The sequence below is a fragment of the Mesocricetus auratus genome, unplaced genomic scaffold (assembly GCF_017639785.1).
Source record: "Mesocricetus auratus isolate SY011 unplaced genomic scaffold, BCM_Maur_2.0 Super-Scaffold_100006, whole genome shotgun sequence".
NCBI lineage: Eukaryota > Metazoa > Chordata > Mammalia > Rodentia > Cricetidae > Mesocricetus > Mesocricetus auratus.
The window spans coordinates 65434781-65449925 of NW_024429190.1; the positions used below are offsets into that span (position 1 = coordinate 65434781).

At 38.1% G+C, this 15145-nt stretch overlaps 1 protein-coding gene across 1 annotated transcript; it reads left to right on the plus strand.

Annotated features, from left to right (window-relative positions):
* Positions 1 to 626: 626 nt before the first annotated feature.
* On the plus strand, positions 627 to 14640 carry Muc7 (mucin 7, secreted). The gene is made up of 3 exons (XM_040747355.1): positions 627 to 784; positions 1932 to 2000; positions 12931 to 14640. The coding sequence occupies exons 2-3, from the start codon at positions 1947 to 1949 to the stop codon at positions 14416 to 14418; spliced, it is 1542 nt and encodes a 513-aa protein (XP_040603289.1). The 5' UTR covers positions 627 to 784; positions 1932 to 1946; the 3' UTR covers positions 14419 to 14640.
* Positions 14641 to 15145: the final 505 nt, after the last annotated feature.

Sequence of the window (15145 nt, forward strand, 5' to 3'; positions counted from 1 at the left end):
GGAGAAATATAAACAATAATCCCCATAGAGTCCATTTTCATTATCTCAAATGAGCATGCATAGTATCTTAAAATAAAATTACACCTCTGGGAAAGAAATATAAAATTAAGGTCAATAGATAATAAAGGGTCTTCTTGATTTTTTTCATCTCCCAAGACTAAGGCCATTCTGTTATTTTCAAAGCTTCAGTTTCCCCATTCTTCAAAATCCTTCCTCCAAAATAAATGTCTTTACCTATAAAACAAGCCATATTGTATGTATACACACATATATACATATATGTGTACATACATATGTCAGTTCTGATACATAAATCTAGACATGTAAAAACTCTAGGGTCAACATCATGTTATATCTCAAATAAGATATTTAACTTGTAACCCTTGGGATTTTTATAAAACTTCTTTCCTCAAACTCTTCTGGGATGGGGCTTCAGCATGATATATTATGAATACCCTCCAAATAATGGTGATGTCCACCCACATGTGAACCCTCTGTACTGCAGAATTCTGCCTTGTTGGACAGCATTTGGATCACAGTTGCCAAGGTGGCAGCTGCAACTGTCAGTTCTTTGTTTCAGTAAACATTATCAATACAGCTTACCTTCTGTCAACTTTACTCTCTACTGGCTAGCAATCCAGACACTGGTATTTAAGAAGGGATGTGTTCTATGGAAGTTCTCTTTCTTCTCAAATTTTCAATCCATAGCTGCCCAAACTGAATATTTGGCAAAAGTAAACTTAAGCAACAGTTTGATTGTTCCAAAGGAGAATCTTCTACCAAGGTAAGTACTTCTAAATATATGAATAAGGATTTTTGTCTTTGCAAGTTCTGACTTTTGCTCTTATTTGCAATCATTTCATTCTTATGGATTTTTTTAGAGAAAGAATCATGATACCTCAAAATCACAAGTATATTTTAAAGACAAAGTACTGTGGGTGGTAGAGGACACTAAAATTTAATAATTTATGGGGAGGTGTCAAGACCTAGCTAACTTCACAATGTACACCCAATTTTGCAATCATTGATTTCTTTGCTGATGAATTTTCTCTACAGTAAGTCATGAGTAGAAGAGCTTTAAAGATAGACAAAGAGGTAGATTTACATTGCTGCAGTTCCTATTTGAGTCAGATTGCTTACATATTTTGAAGTTAATTTAAAGATAGCACATTAGCAGGTTAAGGGGTAAGAAGAGCTGCTGCATCTATGGACCTCTCTTCTCATTCTTACAGAGAGCACAACGATTCCAAGGTCCCTTGTCAACATAACGATGGTAGTTGAGTTCTGCATTCTCATAATCATTTTCACAATACTAGGATACATTCTGAAGTTATTGTCAGTTTAAAATCCAAACTTATACACCTAATTCACATGCTGATTGGCCATAATTGACTTTTGAGAATCACTAGAAATAAAGGCATAGGAGAGCTATAATCAGTAGGCTGAATGGTAGTGGCAACAATAATGATAATTTGATAATTTTACCAAGATGCCATTTTTCAAAATAACCTATTCACATTGATAATACCTAGGCTCAAACATGCAGCAATCTATGAAGTTGACTAGTTTCAAGTAAACATCCCAAAGTACAAACAAGTTGTTTCATTCCAAAGTACTTGTACTAAATGTTACAAGGATAGATTTAATATTCTTTTGCTTGAGAATGGTCCTTTCAATAATTATCTGAGCTTTGAGCTTTCTTACAAAGAATAAGTCAAGGACTACCATGTTATACAATGTCACAAACAACACTGTTGTGTGTATACACTGCTATCTTTTCCAAAATGTCATGAGCATCTCTAAATGTGTTACCAGCATTTGCTTCATCATGTTACATAACTAGTGTCAGAATTATTTCTATGTTTTCATTTTAAATTAAGAAAAATACTGTTGACTGACTTGACTAACTTTGGTGATCACTGACCTTTCAGGAGCAACATTAAGAAATGAAAAGTAAAACTTTCATCTTGGGCCTGTTGGCTCTTGCTTCATATGTTATGGTAAGTTCCTCCAGTCCCAAATAGCCTTGATTCACTTATTGTTAATCACACTTCAAAAAATTTCTTATAGTTTTGTTTTCATTTTTTACTGACAATAGCCTTTTTCACTTAAAACATGGTGTCAAGCTACTGCTCACTGTGGACTTGCTTTGACTCTCTGTTTCATGGGAATGTATATGAATTATCTGGTCAGTGACTGTGGGAAGGAAGGAAAAATGAGCAGGAATGAGCACAATAAGCCAGATAGAACTGGAGAGAGCTCTCTAGCTCTTATCTAGAAACATAACATCTCTTCCTTTTTGTTTTTCAGTAGCACAATTTATGATTGTTGGATTTTTATATATAATGTTTTATTTAAATTAAAAGCATGAATGCTTCACATGTCAATCCCAGCTCCCTCTTCTACCCCTCCTCCCTTGCCCCTCCACCAGCCCTCCAACCCCCACCCAATCCCCACATCATTCCCCAGGGAGGGTGAGGCCCTCCTTGGGGGAATCTCTAAAGTCTATCTTTTCATCCAGGGCAGGATCTAGGTCCTTCCCCATGTGTCTAGGCTGAGAGAACATCCCTCTATTTGGAATGGGCCCCCAAAGATCATTTATAAACCATGGTAAACACAGATGTTTTGAGACTACAATAAATGGTAAAATAAAAATTGAACTTTCATGATAAATTTCCTGAAAGGGTAGCATGATGTACCAAGACAAATTCATGATTATTTTATAGTTCTTATAGGAAATATTTATAAATAAAATTAAAAAGCCTAATAACTGGTTATAGTTAAAAATTCCTATTAATTCACTTGAGAAAAAGTAGAAATAAAAATCATTCACTTGGGCTGTAGAGATGGCTCAGTGGTTAAGAGGACTGGCTGTTCTTCCATAGGTCCTGATTTCAATACCCAGCAACCACATGATGGCTCACAACCATCTGTAATGAGATCTGTGCCCTTTTCTGGCCTGCAGGCATGCAGGCAGGCAGAACACTGCATACATACTAAATAAATAAATCATCAAAAAAACGTATAAAAAGAAAATCATTCACTTAAAGCAGTGGTGGCACATGCCTTTCATCCTAGCAGTTGGGAGGCAGAAGCAGGCAGATTTCTGTGACTTTAAGGCCAGCCTGGTCTACAAGAGCTAGTTGCAGGACAGGTTCCAAAGCTACACAGGGAAACTCTGTCTCGAAAACTCAAAAAAATCATTCACTTAACAAGGCAAGCACTTGACTGAACTTTCTCAACTTAGCACCATCATTCACTTAATGTTAATTCAAGCTTTCAAACTTTGGATAAGCCATACAAAACAAAAGACACCCTAAAAACATTTAATATAGAATGTGTGGCAGGTGATAATAAGTACACAACCAAAACACTAGTAGAATACTATTAATCTCAGAGAACAAACCCCTTAGAATATGCTGGTGGAGAGAAGACAGACTCTGGAAGACTGAGAGTTTGTTTGCATCTTAGTGATTATTAACAAAGTACTGTGTACTCAGCCTAGGGCCTGTAACACTGAAACACTATTGTTGATTTACAAATGGAGCTCTTTACAGGTTAAGTCTTTATTTCATACTATATAACTAAGAGAACTATTTCAGTATCAGTCTACATTACAGTAGGCAAATACATGTCAACAAGTAGTAATATGAGCCAAGTAGCATCATACTTTGAGACTTCTATGACATTTACTATGACACTTTTACACAATTTTTTCTACATTCGGATTAGGTGAAAGTAGAAGAGTGTTTAATTCCATAGGACAGCTCTCTCAGAAAAATTTTATTTACTATTAAAAATATACATCTCTGGACCTCAAACCTGAGGATCAAAGCATGGAGACGGGCTAAGATTGCATAAGTTTCTCTTTAAATTAAGTTCTTATATTATCGAGTTATGATTGCATAAGGCATATAAAGATACTCTTAATATAATTCAACTGAAAGTAGTGCGTCAGATGAAAAAATTCAAGTGAATGATTGCCAAATTTATTCTGCTTAAGTAAAATACATTTTGGTAGCATTCCTCCAAACATAAGATCTCTCTAACTGCATTAGAAAATTTTTGTCTGAGCTTCCAAAATGTTAACAGATTACGAATTTCCACAGACAAGTCAATGTGAAAGTGCGATACACTGGGAAACAGTTTCCCTAGAGTGCCTTCCGAATATCTTAACAGAGGAAATGATAGTGTTGTTCCTCTTTCTACCATTCTCTGCTCCGTATTACAGACAGACCAACTTCTGGAGGTCTTCCGCAGAGCATCAGTCTTGAGAAATCTTCAGAACTGTGCATCTTTAATTACTTTTTATTTTTAATTAGCATACAAAGTGAAAGATTTCTTTAAAGCACTTTCTTTTTTACATATCAATCCCAGTTCCTCCCTCCCATCTTCCCAGGCCCCCCACTGACCTCCCATCCCACTCCCAACCCACTCCCAGGGAGGGTGAGGCCTTTCATGGGGGATCATCAAAGTCTGTCACATCATTTGGGGAAGGGCCTAGGCTGAGAGAGTATCCCTCCATGGGGAATGGGTATTTTCATTGTGTATTTTTATTCTGTAAACCTAAGCTTCAGAACAAATGCTACTTAAAACCATGTTTTTCATTACAAAAAGTTTGTGACGTTCGAAAGAAAATGCCCTCCAGAAGGAGTGGCACTACTAGGAGGTGTGGCCTTTTTAGAAGAAGTATTTCATCATGGGGGTGGGCTTTAAGGTTTCAGATATGCCCAAGCTACACCCAGCACACAGTTCACCTCCTGGTGACTGTAGATCTAAATGTGGAGATCTCAGTTAGCCCTGTTTCCAGTACCACACCTGCCTGAACATCACCATGTAATGCCATGATGATAATGGACTAAACCTCTTCAATTGTAGGCCACTCACAATTAATTTTTTGCCTGAAATGTTATAGAACTCTGTTATATAAAAAGGTAATTGTTCTATGTATTCAAAAGTATCAATTTAGTAAATGATTTTTTCACATTAAAATGAACTTTTCTTTGATAAATAAAATTCTTAAAAAGTAATTTTTAAAATCACTCTAGCAGCAGTCTCTTGTATCTGTTGTTTTATGGTGAAAGCTCTCAGATGTTTTCTTTGTTAAGCTAAATCTTTGCCCCGTGAGGAAAAGCTATTACCTGGAAGTCACAAGCTAATAATCTTGACTCAGCCTAATAAAGGAACTTTATTAAACTTAGCATTTAGAACATTCAAGATAACAGAGAAGACTATCTTTTATGAGATCAGAACTTGCTGGGATGTATAAAGTCTATATTTGTGTATTTGCAATGTACCATGGAATATAGGGTCATTATAAACCTCACAAAAAATCCTAGCAAGATTTTAATAAGCATTTTAAGTGTTCTAATAGATGGCACAGAGCTCTACTGGAGATAACCTAAATTGGATAGAAGAATGAGTGATTGAGCCACTTTGCAGTTGGCTCCCACAGTTAACAAAAAGCTTACATATTCTTGTCTCTTGCCATGTGAGAAACAGCATCAGAAGTAGGGTGCAGGGGTGGATTAAGAACCTCTCCTCTCCTCTCTTCTCCCCCTCCCTCCCTCCCCAAGGCATCTCTGGCTGTCCTGAAACTAGGTCTATGGTCCAGGCTGGTCTGGAACTCTCAGAATTCCACCTGCCTCTAACACTGAGTGCTAGGGTAAAAGGCACCACCACTGCCTGACTCTTTAATTTTTAATAAAATATCTTCTTATTTATTTTACATCCCAACTTCAGTTTCTCCTCCCTCCTCTCCTCTTCTCCCAGCCCCTCCCCCTATCTGTCTTCACCACCCCCATCCACTCCTCCATTTCTATTCAGAAAAGGGCAGGCTTGCCATGGATATGAACAAAACACAGCATATCAAGTTGTAGTAAGACTAAGCACCTTGTCCTATATTAAGAGTGGGAAAGATGGCCCAGTATGAGGAGTAGGGTCTCAAAAACCAGGAAAAGAGTCAGAAGCAGACCCTGTTCCCATTGTTAGGAGTTCCACAAGAATACCAAGCTACACAACTGTCACATATATGCAGAGTGTGTAGGTCAGTCTCATGCAGTCTCCCTGGTTGTCCATTCACTCTCTGTGAAGCCCTGTGAGCCCAGATTGGTTAATTGTGTGAGCCTTTCTGTGATGTCCTTGACTGCTCTGGCTCCTCCACTCCTTTCTCCTCCTCTTATTCCTCCTCCACAGGATTCCTGAATTCTGCCTAATGTTTTACTGTGGGTCTCTGCATCTGTTTATACCAGTTGCAGGACAAAGCCTCCCTGATGACTATTAGGCTAGGCATCCCTCTATGAGTATAGCAGAATATTGTCTGGCATTATTACGTTGACTTTTTTTCTCCAGTCTTGGTTGGTTCTATCCTAGGTCTCTGGGCCACCCAGTCTTCGGGTCCTGGGTATCGTAGGCAGTGTCATCGGTGGACTCACTCTCATAGCATTGGTCTCAGGCTGGGCCAGTCATTGATTGGCCACTCCCACAATCTCTATATCACCCTTACCTCAGCACATCCCATTGGCCAGACAGATTATAGGTCGAAGGTTATGTGGCTTGGTTGGTGTTCCAATCCCTCCACTGGTAGTCTTATAAGGTCACAGGAGGTGGCCAGTTCAGGCTATGTGTCTGCTATTGCTAGGAGTCTTAGCTGGGATCATCCCTGTAGATTACTGGGAGTTTCCCTTGCCCCAGATTTCTAGCTGACCCCGAAATGACCCCCTTTCCAGTCAGCTCTTTCAGTGGGTTTGTGAAAATTCTGGTGGCCACCTAACAATGGTTCTCAATCTGTGGATCGCAACCCCTTTGGGGTCAAATATCAGATATTTACATTACTATTCATAACAATATTAAGATTTATAGTTGTGAAATATCCAACATAAAAATTTTATGGTTGGGAGTGACCACAACATGAGGAACTGTTATTAAAGGATTGTAGCTTTAGGAAAGTTGAGAACCAGTGCCTGAAAATCTCTCTAGGGGCAAAGCTTCCTTGACTTATGTAAAAAAGAACAAGAACTTTGAAATAAAGTAAGGGAAATTTCTGTTTATCACTAATGCATATACATATATATTTTGCGAATGTTTCTGAGATGAACAGATGTTTGGTGTACACATTCTTCATTAGCTATCACTTAAACTTAGTCACTTTGCTAATTATAAATTAATTAAATTATTTGTATAAGCAATACATCAAGAGAAATATTTTCTCATATTTAAGACCATTTAAAGGTGAATAAAACCAGAGTTTTCAAATATACTTCAGAAACGTTTGAGATTTGCACCAATGATTTGTTTCTAAAATGTTTCCATTATTCTTCTCTTGACCAAATGCTTTTGAGCTGTAAGAGTGTACTGAAGGACCAAAATACTCACAAATTAAAATAGAAAATAAAAACTGAAAATGCCATTTTGAAAGAGTATTCAAAAGAGGTAACTTGTTCTCTTAAAACTTGTGAGTTCATTTTGTTGTGAAAATACAGGGTATGTTCACATCAAAGGAATTTAAAATTTGCCTTAGGAAATCACACTTAAGCTTTGAATTAATCCATACTGGTAACTGGATGAGTATCTGTTAATGATACATAGTCCATGGTATGTTTATTCTTGTATTCTGTGTCTCTATATCCCAATGAACAACGTTTTAGATCCTTCATCCTCTCTCAGGAACTCACACAATGATACATTACACACAAGCACTTGAAATAACCTGACCTAGAAGCTACTTGTGATACTATAGCTTCTCAGATTTAATGAAAAACTATTCTTACATTTTTTAAGATTCTATACTAAACAATTAAACAGCCTTAAACAATTCATTCAGAATAATTAACAAGTTACTTTAAACTAATGTATCCACTCATTTGTTTTTAGCTCTACTATATATTAATCATTATTTTACATACTATAATTGCAATAATAAAAAATCAACTTAAAATCTCAGTCCCCAAGAGCATACCACATTGAATCATTCTTTTATATTTGAATTCATAAACATTGAAACTGCAGAGAAGGTATAATTGTATTTCAATGTAGACAAGCTATATAGTAGTAATAGAAGCGATAGTCAATGTTGCCATTTACAGAAAAGAGTGTATAATTAAAAAATAAGATGGCATCTTACTTGGTAATCAAGTCTGATACCTATAGTATTATGACTATTCTCTCATAGCCAATAAAACTCAAATATCCATTTTTATTGTAATAAGCCTATCATTTTAGAGCTGTACTAATTACAGAATGAGATTATTAATATCTGAGCTATTAAGTGATATTATAGACTTAAAGAATGTAGCCAGAGATTAGAGAAAAGCTTAAACTATGAGCAGAAGGTGATAAGAAAGGACAGTCCCAAAGGAGGGGGCAGCTCTTAGAAAGGAAGATGGACTATGACTTACCCATAGGTTTTATAGCTGTGTGGAAGGAAAGGAAAGAAATTTTCATATACAACAGCCTCAGTTCTGTAAAATAGAAGATTAGACTATCCCAAGTGTGTGGGAAGGGGAAAAGATGTGAGATGTAGCATTAAGGAGATACCTTTGGGAAAGGGGTGGGGCCTCTAATGGTGAGGAATAGCTTTAATAGTGCTGAGGCGCTAGATGCATCTCTGATGCTGCTGATATTTGGGGATTCTGACATTCCCCATCACTGCCCATTATCCCAGAGCCAGGAACAGGAGGTTAGCCCGGACAAACTTTTCCCCGAGGTTTGATGTTTCCATAACACAAAGACACAAGATTGTAAGAAGGTGATGGGATTCATTTATTCTCCTGCGTGGTCTACTCTGGCAAAGATGTTCTGAATGCTCCTGGAATATGCTCTCATAAGCATAGTTTGACTACTCTCTTCCCATTGCTATTCAATTATGTTAACCTCATTTCGAATGGTATCTTCTCTGCAAAGCTCCTTGGTCCCACTGTCTTTTATGAAAACTTTCCCTCTACATATTCATCTAGAACATTTTTGTGCTACTTAGCTATTTCTTGAGCCAGTATCACCTTCAAGTCACCATTTATTTTCATATAGTTCAAAATATGTCAAGTTGATACCAATTTCTTCCCATACCTAACTATGTCTAAGTACTTCACATAGATGGCATATGATCCTATCATCTGCCACCATATAAGGTAAAGATTATTACTACAACTATTTGAGAAATAAGCAAACAGAGGGAAAGAGAATATAAGCATTTGATCTACCTTATATACAACAATGAAAGGACCCCTAGTGGTTATTCAAGTCCACATCTTGACCAACACTCTGCTCGGCCTCCATGGGTTTTTATTTTCTTTAAGTATAAGTACTTTTCATTTATCTTTAACTGGCATATAATGTTTAACAAGTTTCCTTGGCATTCTCAGACATACTTTTTCTGGTTGTGCTCTCTCCCTCTTCTAAATTTTCCCCCCACCATCTTAATTTGTTCCCTTCTATTTCCTTTATTCCCTTCTCGGGATTCTGATCAAATGTCCTATTACACACTACATCTCCTTCACTTTAGGCCACCTTTTCCCATCTCATGGTGTCTTAGTTACTTTTCTATTTCTATGGAAAGACATAATAACCAAGGAAACTTACAGAAGAAAGAGTTGTTGGAGGGTTAGAGTCCATCATTGTCATGGCAAGGGGGATAGTAGCAGGCAGGCAGGTATTGTGCTGAAAAGTATTTAAGAGTTTACATCTTATCCACAAGCACAAGACAGAGGGGACTAACTAAGAATGACTGTAAAATCTCAAAGCTTGCTCCCAGTGACACACCTTTTTCAACAAGACTACACCTACTAATCTTTCCCAAATAGTCCTACCAACTCTCAAATATATGAGCCTCTGTGGGCCATTCTCATTCAAACCACCATGTTCCACTCTCTGATCCCATAGAGTTGTGGCTATATCATAATGCAAAGTGCATTCAGCCCAACTTCAAAGTCCCCATAGTCTTTCACAGTCTCAAAACTGTTTAAAAGCAAGGCCTCTTCTGAGACGCAAAGAAATCTCTTAATTGTAAACCTGTAAAATTAAAAATCAGATTACATATTTCCAACATATAATAACACAGAATATATATAGTGATATCAAAAGGGAGCAAAGAACCAAAGAGGGGAATACTGATCAAAGGTATACAGGAACCCAGCAGGACAAACTCCAAACTCCAAATCCTGTAATGTCATGACCAATGTCAAAGGGTGGCTTTGACCTCACAGCTTTGCTGACTGCAACTATCTTGAGTTGGTCCCATGCCCTGTGTATAGCTCTCTTTGGCAGACATCCCATTTCCACATCTGTAAGCAATAGCTTCTAGGGGGTCCACACTCAAGAATCTCCTACCACATGCCTGGCCTCAGTGGCTTTCCTTGACCTAAAAAGATCCCTTTACTCCTGTTGCCAATGCTGTCAAGTTCTACTGCCTGCTTAGGATGTAACCCAAACTCCTCCTCAAATTTCACTTGCATAAGCTTTGATATTTTTATACTTTTAAGGAATAGACGATTCTTTAGGCCTTTTCTTGCTTATACATGAAAAGCTCAACTGAATGAGCTCTTGTGCCAAGGGAACCATTCCCATTATTCCATTTCTCATCAGGCCTTTTTTAATATTTATTTCATTTGCATTGGTGTTTTTCCTGCCTGTATGTCTGTATGAGGGCATCAGATCCCATGAAACTGGAGTTACAGATAGTTGTGAGCTGCCATGCAGATACTAGGAAATGAACCTAGGTCCTTTGGAAGAGCAGCCAGTGCTCTTAACCACTAGACCATCTCTCCAGCTCCATCATCAGGCCTTTTTAAAACTTCTCATTTCTTGCAGCACAAAACTTGGCTTAAACATCAAATTTCCTGGAGGTCCTTTCATCAGGGCCTCTGAGAAAGCCTTGGATGGGTCTGGCTGCCAAAACTGGAGCAGTGGGTGAGAAGTTACAACTGTTCCACAAGCATAAGACAGAGAAAAAAGAGCTAATTAGACATAGCAAGTGTTTCTGAAACCTCAAAGGCAACCCTTAACACAGACATACCTCCAACAAGGCTACACCTCCAAATCCTTCCCAAATAGTTTCACTAACTGTGAACCAAGCATTCAAACAGGAGCCTATGGGGTCAATCACACTGAAATCACCATGGTTTCTAGTTTCCTGTCCTCTACACATACTGGATCCCACATAAGTACACAAATGCAAATTAAAGCCTAAAACCCGCATACAAGAGAGTACATGTGGTATTTGTCTTTCTAGGTCTGAATTGCCTCACTTAATATAATATTTTCCATTGTACTAATTTTCTGCCTGTTCATAATTTTACATATACACAATGTAATTTATTCATGCACCATATTTTCATCATTTATTCAACAGTTTGTGGACATCTAATTGCATTCCCTTACTGTTGTTAATATAGCAGCCATATGAATGCAATTGTTAATACAGTAGCCACAATCACAGATGCTCATGTCTGTGCAATAAGATCAAGATTCTTTAGATTATATTCCCAGAAGTAGTATATCTAGGTCCCATAACTTTTAATTTTTAATTGCATTGCTTGTATTAGAATCTGTAAGATTATATCATCTACAAGATTTTAGGGTAATGTAAAAAAAGGTTCATGTCCTCATTCTGTTTTTACTGGCTCCTAGAAAGATATGTTGTTTATATTCACTTTGTAATAGTTGCATGTTCAATCAAAAAATTAACACCCTAAATTTGCCTAAATTTTGTAATGGTTTGATAAGTAGTATTTACAGATGGTCCCACTGGGAGGCTTGTTTTCATTTGAAATTATTTCCAATGGTCCTCTTTTGTTTAAACAGTTTGCTGGTATTTTTGTTGAGTCTTTTTGCATCCATAGTCATCAAAGATAGTGGTCAGGTTCTTTGGATGTTCTTTACTGGTTTCTGTCTCAAGGCATGCTTCTTTTGTAGAATAACCTTGAAAGAAATTCTCCCTTTGCAATGTTCTTGGAGTAGTTTAAGAAGAATCAATATTATTTCTTCCTTAAAATCTTAGAGAAACAATAAGTCAACTTACCTTTATTGGAAGACTTGTTTGCAAGGGTCTCTAATGACCCACTGTCTCTGTGATGTAAATTTTAATGTTTCTTTCATCTCTAATTTTGTTCACTTGGGACTTCTTGCTTTCTTCTTAGTGAGTATAGTTAATAATCTATCATATGGATCTTCTTTATATACACAAAACAACTTTTGTTTAATTGATCTGTGTAGCTTTCTGTCTCATTTATTGCTGCTCTGATCTTTATGTATTTCCTCTTACTAATGGGTTTGGTGTCCTCCTGCCTTTCTAGGTCCTTGGAACAATGCACATCATTAGGAACTTTAACTATCTTGTGTTTTTATTTTCACTTATTTCAAGGAACATATTAATTTCCCTTTTGATTTCTTCAATGAATTATCACTTGCTAAATAGTATATTCTTACATCTTGATGAATCTGTGAAAGTTTCAAAGTTTTTTATTCTTTAATTCTATGCATGCAAGTAATATTATACAGACTGAGAAGATTGAATTTATGTATTTAGGGATATATGTGTATATACTATATGCATATGTATATGTTTAGGGTGACTATATTTTATAATAATCAAATATATTTTATGAATAACTAAAAGAGAGGAGCTCAAAGGTTCTGAAAACCTCATTTTATCAATGCATGTATTGAGGTATGTCCCCATATTCCACAAATATATACTATTATGATATAAATGCAAATATATAGAGCATATAAAAATATTCTTAAATACCTAACATGAAAATATTAACTGTTCTTAGTTAATTATGCACTATGTATATATATATATATAATTATCATGCCTTATTCCACTAACTTACACAATAAAAATAACAATGAATACAAGTAGATTCACATATGCTAAGGTTTTGAATTCAAATGATGGAATTTAAAGGTTTCTTTTTCCTTTTATTTCCACAGCCTAGTGAGAGTCAAAGAGGATCACGTTCACTCCAAAAGCAATCTTTACAATCAAGAGCTTGTCCTCCGGGAAGTAAAATGGTGATAACCCGTTATCCTCGTCGTGGATTTAGATGCTATCCTATGAAACAGCCTACTCCTCTCAAAATAAAAACAACAACTGCACCTATAGTCCCAACTACTGCCCCTCCAACTGAATCACCCACACCAACACCAACACCGACCACCACCAAGCCCACGGAATCAACCACACCAGCAACAACCACCACCAAGCCCACGGAATCAACCACACCAGCAACAACCACCACCAAGCCCACGGAATCAACCACACCAGCAACAACCACCACCAAACCCACGGAATCAACCACACCAGCACCAACCACCACCAAGCCCACGGAATCAACCACACCAGCACCAACCACCACCAAGCCCACGGAATCAACCACACCAGCAACAACCACCACCAAGCCCACGGAATCAACCACACCAGCACCAACCACCACCAAGCCCACGGAATCAACCACACCAGCAACAACCACCACCAAGCCCACGGAATCAACCACACCAGCAACAACCACCACCAAGCCCATGGAATCAACCACACCAGCAACAACCACCACCAAGCCCACGGAATCAACCACACCAGCAACAACCACCACCAAGCCCAAGGAATCAACCACACCAGCACCAACCACCACCAAACCCAAAGAATCAACCACACCAGCAACAACCACCACCAAGCCCACGGAATCAACCACACCAGCACCAGCCACCACCAAGCCCACGGAATCAACCACACCAGCAACAACCACCACCAAGCCCACGGAATCAACCACACCAGCAACAACCACCACCAAGCCCACGGAATCAACCACACCAGCACCAACCACCACCAAGCCCACGGAATCAACCACACCAGCAACAACCACCACCAAGCCCACGGAATCAACCACACCAGCAACAACCACCACCAAGCCCACGGAATCAACCACACCAGCAACAACCACCACCAAGCCCACGGAATCAACCACACCAGCAACAACCACCACCAAGCCCACGGAATCAACCACACCAGCAACAACCACCACCAAGCCCACGGAATCAACCACACCAGCAACAACCACCACCAAGCCCACGGAATCAACCACACCAGCAACAACCACCACCAAGCCCACGGAATCAACCACACCAGCAACAACCACCACCAAGCCCATGGAATCAACCACACCAGCAACAACCACCACCAAGCCCACGGAATCAACCACACCAGCAACAACCACCACCAAGCCCAAGGAATCAACCACACCAGCACCAACCACCACCAAACCCAAAGAATCAACCACACCAGCAACAACCACCACCAAGCCCACGGAATCAACCACACCAGCACCAGCCACCACCCCTCCTAGAGTAACCACCATCCGAGATAGAATGCTGATACTTCTTCAAACTATGTTTAATATTTTCAACAGTTTTCTTCATATGTAATGTGATAGTCTCCAAACTGTTCTGATCTCTTAGGATACATAAATCTCAATAATGATTTTGATTAAATCAACCTGATTAGCTAGAAAAATCAAATAAATAAAAACAGTTTGAGAAATGAAATGCCTCTCTTGATGTCATGATAGCTACCATGTTACCCTGGGTTTTATCAGCTGACAACAAATGCTAAACAGTAGAACAATAAAGGGACATGGATACAACGAACATGGTGTGAGTAGATTTTTTTTCCTCCAGATTTTCATTTCCGTGCTTATTGTGGCTCCTTTTTTTTTTAACCCTGAGCTTTAGAATGATGCATTTGAAAGTTTTCTATAAAGAGTGAGTTCCAGGACTGGCTTCAAAGTTATACAGAGAAACCCTATCTCAAAAAAAAGATTTTTAAAAAATTATATATACACAGATGTGTACATACATGTATTCTTTAAGTTGAATGAGCTTAACAACATCAAAAAGAAATAAAAGGGCTACTGAAGCATTCAGTCTTGTTCCAGGGGAGCTGGTAGGGTGCCTAGGCATGATGGAACAAAAGGAGAAAATATCAAATAAATTAAATTGAATTAAGTGTGAATGAAAAGCAGAGAAAAAAGCCATCCTACAAGACTGCTGTACATGGATATAACTACTATTAAATAATATGGCCCACAGCAATGAAAAACAAAACAGAACCTCTACCACCACCCCCATGTATTTTATCAGGAAAACCAAACAA

Coding starts and splice junctions, on each gene's coding strand:
- Muc7 (XM_040747355.1), top strand. CDS start 1,947: ATGAAAAGTAAAACTTTCATCTTGGGCCTGTTGGCTCTTGCTTCATAT. Junction 2,001..12,930: donor CTCTTGCTTCATATGTTATG/GTAAGTTCCTCC, acceptor TTATTTCCACAG/CCTAGTGAGAGTCAAAGAGG.